Source organism: Austrofundulus limnaeus, unplaced genomic scaffold (genome assembly GCF_001266775.1).
Source record: "Austrofundulus limnaeus strain Quisiro unplaced genomic scaffold, Austrofundulus_limnaeus-1.0 Scaffold260, whole genome shotgun sequence".
NCBI lineage: Eukaryota > Metazoa > Chordata > Actinopteri > Cyprinodontiformes > Rivulidae > Austrofundulus > Austrofundulus limnaeus.
Genome location: NW_013952662.1, coordinates 768911 through 776215, shown reverse-complemented (window position 1 = coordinate 776215; position 7305 = coordinate 768911). Strand labels below are relative to the sequence as shown.

Below are 7305 nucleotides of genomic sequence, written 5' to 3'. Positions count from 1 at the left end.
ACTTTAAACTTTAAGATAAATTTAGGCACCACAAGCATGCAACACAAGGAAATAAGTAGACTTATTGGAAAAAAAAATGTTAACATAATTAAGTATAAACATTTAAGACACACAAATGCATGTACAAGTAAAAGAAAAACAATTAATACATATGTAAAAAAAAACAGTAAAATTTAAATTATGTGTTAAAATATATAATTTATTGGAACTAATCTGGAAAAATAAATATTATGTCAATTAAATTATAAAACTCGAGGTTAAGTTCTCCTTTTTAATTTGTTTGGTGCATTTTAAGTGTATTTGTTTATTTAAAGGTTTATTTATCTATTTCTGCTTTTATTTCTAATTATGTCAGTGTCGGTCCTCCATACAGCAGAACATGAAGAGGTAATTCAGTGACTGAATCAGGTGTGTTGGAGCAGGAAACATGTAAAACATGCAGGACTGTGGCCCTCCAGGACCATGATGGCCCACCCCTGGTTTAAACAGATTTGTTGCATATTGAAATTGAAACATAATGATGTTGATTGTTTAATAGTACCGTCATTCTCCTCCAGGATGAGTTTCTCACAGATTGCTGCTCTGCTTTTTGACGTATCAAAATAGCTGAGAAGAGATGGTGGAATATCTTCTGAAACCTGTAGAGAAAACAGTGGTTTTTACTGGTGATTTGACCTGATCCTTATAATGAAAATTAATAATAAAATTATGTTAAAACAATGTTCCTATTTAAACATCTCGTATGCAAGAGCAACAAATAATTTAGCACAATGTTATAAATAATATTCTAAAGAAGTTGCAGGTACATGTGGTCACTTGCTTCCCAACAAGTCGTTGCAGCCAGAAACACAACACATGTGTAACAGTAAAGTGAATATAAACAGGCCTGTATTACTGCTGCTAAAAATGAACCATAAATATGCGGGTTAAATGTAACATTTACAGAGTTTTACCCAAACCTACCTCCTCGTCGTCATGTGAAAATCTGTCCACTTTATTTTCATCCGACATTTTTCAAATGTATCGGGTCGAACGTCAGTCACAGTTTTTTTCTACAGCAGCTAAACTAATGAGCGAGTGTTTATCATTATAAAGATAAATCATATAAATTATATAAATCATTATAAATGTATTATATGTGACATTGTCAGAGTCTGCAAATTAGTCCGAGAAGAACGTGCCTGTTTGTTGTTGCTATGGAACCGACGAAGAGAGCGTCGCAGCTGCAGCTACGGAACATCAGGAGGGACACACCGTGCAGCGCGCGAAGTGAAATCATGTTTAAGATTTTATTTACTTTGCAGAACGTTGCGACGTATTTGTCTTTCTAGATTAGCTACTTTGTGCCATTAGTTTACATTTTATCTTTATTGGTAAATAAATAAATAAATAAACAGTAGCATATTTTGCAGCATTGTCTATTGATGTGTTGAATTTCTAAAATTTAAAGATATAATGTACAAAACATTTCCTTTTGTGTGTGTTTTTTTTTCCTGTTTAATGGCTCTCGTAAGAGCATAAAATCAAGGCTATGGCATAACCATCCTTTAATCGTTTTACTGGACAGGATGAATAAAAAAAATACACGAATTAAGTAATGGACTTGCAATATTTTAAAACAATGCACATCACTAGGTGTCATTCAGTGTTTTAAACTAAAATCTGCTTTTGATAAAAAAAAATGATGGCTTACAGCCATTTTGGTCAAATCTTGTAAGAAAGAGTTCAAAACCTTTAAATTTGACGGAGCAATAGCTGTTTTTGTGTTTTCTATTGTCAGTTAGCTGTGGCGGCCATCTCCAAAGGTTTTCAGTTGTGGGTGTACACCCATTGATTACATTTTGAAGGTTTCATTAAAATCCGCCCAATGGTCCGTGAGATATTTTGCTAACGGACAGAAAGGGTCAACTTCAAGAGTTAAGACCGAAGTTTTGAGCAGAAATGTTACTCGAAGTGGAATGCTCAGAGTATGATTTGCAAAGTCTCAACTACTACCACACCAAATTTTATCTCAGCATCTGTAAGTCTGACTAATAAATCCATGTTTGTGCTCCATAAAAGCTGTTTGCTTTCTGCCATCTTGAACTGGACCAATTCCAAACATTATTTAGTTGTAGATGTACATCCAATAAATATGTTATAAATGTTTCATTATTATCCACTCAGTGGTTCATGACATTTTGCAGGCAGACAATAAAAACTATTATCGCCCATGTGTGCCTTTTTGCAATGGTGATATTGCAATTGCGATAACTTTCAGCTACGTTTTGACGTAGAAAATAATCAATCAAAATTTGCACAGTGAGAATAAAATGTGGTGTAACCAACTTGTGTGGGCATTTTGAGCCTAGAGGTCAGAGAGCCTGAGAGCTGGATCACAGGACCTGGGGAGGCTGTGAACAAACCACTTTGTTTTCTGGTGACAAAGACCTGATCCTGTGTGCTGCTGTTCTGCTGCCTCTGTTTGAGCAGAGTCCAGAGGCCCACACAGGTTCCACCGGACACATTCCTTCTGGCCTTCTAAGAACAGCCCACTCACCTTCTGTGCAGTTTTCAAAGACGAACAGCGAGTCCTTCTTACCAAACTGCTTTTGTCTGGAGAAGCACAAAGCCCGCGTTTTGTTTCCAATACAACAGCTCCAGGTCAGACTCGTTTTCCTTTAAAGCCGAAACAGATTTTTATTGCCTCATTGCCTGCCACTGAAAGGCGAAGGTGGATATAAACTTTTGCCCAAGTCTGTGTGTCTGCTAGCAAAATATCTGATAAACCAATACAATAAGTAAGTAAGTAAGCAAGTTAAATTTTATTTGTACAGCACTTTTCACAGAAATAAATTCACAAGGTACTGTACAAACAGTTAAGAACACCCATTCAAGAAGACACACAAGACAAACATGGGGGAACAGGTGTACAGGTCATGCAGCAACAAAAACAGAGACGGTTGCACTGCTTTTAACAAAAAGAAAAAAACTAAAAACCACACGAGGGAAGATGAGGAAAAAAAAACAAAACATCATATAACATCAACAATGTGACACACTATGGTGTTTATTTTAAAAAAGAGCACATTTATTAGCCAGAGGAGTAAAGCGAGTTTAGGAGGTCGTGTATCTGAAGCCATGAGTGTTGAATGCACTTGTGTGAAAATCTGAAAAATGAGCCCAAAGAATCCAGGCCCCAGAACCAGCACAGCCATAGTTTAAAATATTGATGTTAACTGTTCATTCTGTGCGGCCCTCAGCCTGCTCCAGGAACCAGATCACAGATGGGTGTGAGGGGGAGGAGGTGTGGGGCAGACCCTCAGTCAACATAAACATCCAGGAAATTTTTAGTCCAACAGCTCAAGGCCATGTAGGAGAGAGCCAAATTCTGCTGTGACAAAGATAGTAGTAGTAGTGTCAGTTATTTGGGAACAGAAGGGAATGTTCTGGGTCAGGCAGACGATAACAATTTTCTATCAGCTTTAATGTCCGCTGGTGCAACTCAAGGTGGCAAATCCAATCAGAGAAATACTGTGGATAAATTCCACCGAGCCGAGCTCACAGCTTCTCCAAGATCAATTCCATCTGGCCAGCAAAGTCCAGGAACTACAGCTGGCCCGGGACCCTCAGCAGAACCACTTACAGACCGAGTCCAGCTCGCTCAAGGCAAAAGTTTGAGTGCTGCTAGAACGGCAATCCTTCATATTGGTCAGGCAGCCAGGAAATGAACAGCCACCGATGCTGTTTTGTAGAAAAACCCGGAGACCACCAAGCCAATCTGTAGAATCCAGTGATCAGAATCCAAATATATATCCAGAACAGAGCAGAACAGAGGTCCCACCTTTGACATGTCCTCCCATGGAAGAAAAAAAACTTTGTTCCAAAAATTTATTAAGAGACCAGCTAACCAAATCCATAAAATAAAAATATCCATAATTTCTGGTTTCGGATGAAAACGTAGAGAAGACTCCAAGCACCAAAGCAGGGAAGATAAGGGAGGACAGGAGAGATGGTAAAAGCGTCTTACTCCTCCGAGAGCGGAACAAAAATAATCTTTCAATCAAATTGAATGAAACTGGCATAAATGAATCATTGGATGTGCATTTATAACTCATTACTTTTTGAAGTCAACAGTTCAAGATGGCTGCCACAGACCAAATGACCCTTAAAAAAACACAGAACTTAGTGTAACTTAATCAGTTTTACAAACATAGACCTAATAATGTGTTGGGGATCGTAGCTGAATTTAAAGTGCCAGTGACATACATATTCATGAAATATAAAAAGTCAAATAAAATATATTTATATTTGAGAAACTTGACATAATGCACATGATTTTACCCATTATGTCACATAATTGGCATATTTTCTTTTGAACTTGGCTCAGCTAAAGTGAAACAGGAAGTGACATCAAAGGGGAACTCTTTGAGAAAGAAAATGCTTGTTGTTTATTTAAACAATATTATTTGAGCTATGACTATTTCTCGTCTCTCTATGATAGTTATTAAAATAATCTAAAGAAACATCAGATTTTTCTCAACATTCTGTGTTGTTAGCCATTTTAGCAACGCTCTGTTCACATGCACACATTCCCCTTTGACATCACTTCCTGTTACTGAACACGCAAATATCTCAACAACTGTTCATCACGGTGACATGAAATCTTTTTTACAATATGTTATCGATGTTATCTTTCCAAAAATATATTCATATGAATTATAAAAGTTTGATGTCATAGGCACTTTAATCTCCAACATGTATTCTGAGCCCTAACAGACTTCAATATGTTTGCACTTGCTATTTAAACTTTTGGAGTCAGCGCAACCTGTCTCATGAACTACTTGACGAATTTTACTACTTTTTCCAGGAAATAATCATTGGGTGTACATCAACAATTAGTTATTGTTTGGAGACAACCCAGTTAAAGATGACTCCACAAAAATGTACATACCATTATTTTCATAGTTTGATTTAAATAGTTTTTAATGCCATCATTTCTGAGTATAAAATGATTTTAGTCTAAAACTCCAGCATGCAAGGTGGCAGGTGTTATACATTCCCTTAAGAAGTGGTATTTTATTTAAAGATCCATTATAACACTCCTACCCCAGTGTCAGCACCTTCAGTGGCCTTACAGGTTTGGTTCTGTTGGAAATGGACACCATGGGTCACAGCACAGCTTCAGTGCATGCTTGATGGGCTCATGTAGGACAGATCGGAGCTGCTCCTGTTGTTGGAGTCCAACTCCCTGTTCCCAATGTTTTATTAGCTTCTCTAAGATTTATTCACCAAGTTCAATTGCTCAAAAAGGCTCCATCAGCAATCCTTGTCCACTCCAATTAGAGCCGGGCCCTTTGTCAGTGGGCAAGGTGTCAGTCGCTTTTGTCCGAGTGCACAGAACCCAGACAACGACCAGACAGGGCCAAACTGCAGATTCACACAGCAGATTACACCAGTCAATGGCCTCTCCAGCCAAAACGCAGCAGCAGTTTGGATAGCAGCTGTGTGTTTACACTGCCAAGGGTTTTCTGTTACTCGTCTGTTGCCACTGACTTGGCAACACGTTGAGAATCCAGAACTATTGGTTCAATCGCTTTGATGGAACAGGAGGATTTGATGCAGAAATAGGCTCAAATATAATCTGCAGCTTGTAAATGCACAAATTATACACACACAAAAGCTCAATATGCATTCATCAATGATCCATGAAATAAATTTGCAAAGTTGCCACTTTTTTTCACTCGATTTGATCCTCTACTTAACCAAGCAATTACAAGCTGACATTTTAAACTTTGGAGTTGGCAGAATCTTTATGCATTTGCAGAATCTGATCGGCGTTTATACACTATGTGCACATAAGATAAGCTTGGACACATTTAAGCAAGCTGCAGAAAAAATGAGCTTTTCATATAGGTCTATTGCTTTGATACCCAATCAAAGTCAATCCCCAGCTCAGCACTGGCTCAGACTCAGTTCACCCAGTTTATCCTTAACATCTGAACTGAGATAAACTCTCACATGCTGGACTGACAGCAGCAGTAAACCAGTTGGACTTCAACTCAGAGTTGGATTCGCTTTCATACTTAGCTTTAAGCCTCTACAATGACCTTAGAGCTGCTAAATCTGCTTCAAATGACTGTGGGATTGCTATAATCAAAAGATTCTCCTGACAAGCTGGAAACTTCAGCTAATGGCAACAGTTGACCAATTTATCTAAATTGTTTGTATTGTTGGAGGGATAGTTCAGCCATTTAGAAGTGTAGCTTTGTAGAAAGGTTACATGTTACCTGTTGCAGATAGCTCTTTGAAAAATGTCCGGTTGAAAAAAAAATACATTTCTACAGTTTTACATTTTAAAATAAATATGTTAGTTTGTTATCCATTTTGTTTCATTTTCTTTTCAGGGAGAGGTGCTTCAGAGGTCAGGGAAGACGAGGGTCACAGGTTCGACTCTCCACACTATCAACAAAATGAAAGGTGAAGCACACGCCTGCCTCCGCCCTCATTTGTCTCAATATGAGCCCATAAACTAATGCCTTAACCCCACCACATCTGCCCCCCGGGTTGCCCTGGATCACAGTCCTCTGCTCCACACAGAAGCTGTGGTAGCTCCATGAATTGAGGTTGTGTCAGGAAGGACATCCGGTGAAAAAATTATTGCCAAGTCTTTGTACGAGTGACAAGAAGGGACCAGCCAAAAGAGAAAACTTAAAGTTGTTTGTTTATGTATTTTTCTCCATTCACAAAAAACAAATTAATTAAATTAAATGGAATATTTTAACAAAAATGTTGAAATAACTATGTTGTACCACTAGGTGGTGAAACATCCACATTAATGACAAATCAAAATGTTTAAAAAGTCTGGCTTTCTCCCCAAAACAGTTTATTGCTTTATAAAAACTGTTTTTCCCCTGTGATACTATCTCCAGTTTCCTCAAAGTACTGAACATTTCAGCACACAATCAAAGTTTCACAGCTTGATATTTATTGGTTGGCAAATAAAATTTTGATGGATCACCACTACTATCCATTAAGACAAAGTCTTGTCATCCTTGCCACCCTCACCTGTCAATAATCTGTAATCAGCCTCCTGCACAGGTGCTATCCATTATCACACCTCCCTCTGTGTATTTAACCAGTCTCTTGTCATACTTTTAATCATCAAGCTATTTGTCTGTCTGCAGTTTGGGTCCAACCCCTCTGCATCCAGATGGATAGATTAGAGGGTAGGTAGGTAGGTAGGTAGGTAGGTAGGTAGGTAGGTAGGTAGGTAGGTAGGTAGGTAGGTAGGTAGGTAGGTAGGTAGGTAGGTAGGTAGGTAGG

At 38.2% G+C, this 7305-nt stretch overlaps 1 protein-coding gene across 1 annotated transcript in view; it reads right to left on the bottom strand.

Moving 5' to 3' along the window:
- The window catches only part of lrriq1 (leucine-rich repeats and IQ motif containing 1), a 58517-nt gene extending 57339 nt beyond the window's left edge, over positions 1-1178 (bottom strand). The window contains exons 1-2 of the mRNA XM_014020608.1: positions 964-1178; positions 542-638 (exon numbers count right to left, since the gene is read on the bottom strand). Of these exons, the coding sequence (XP_013876062.1) occupies positions 542-638; positions 964-1011 (145 nt within the window). The 5' untranslated portion in view covers positions 1012-1178. The remainder of the gene's footprint in view (positions 1-541; positions 639-963) is intronic.
- Positions 1179-7305: the final 6127 nt, after the last annotated feature.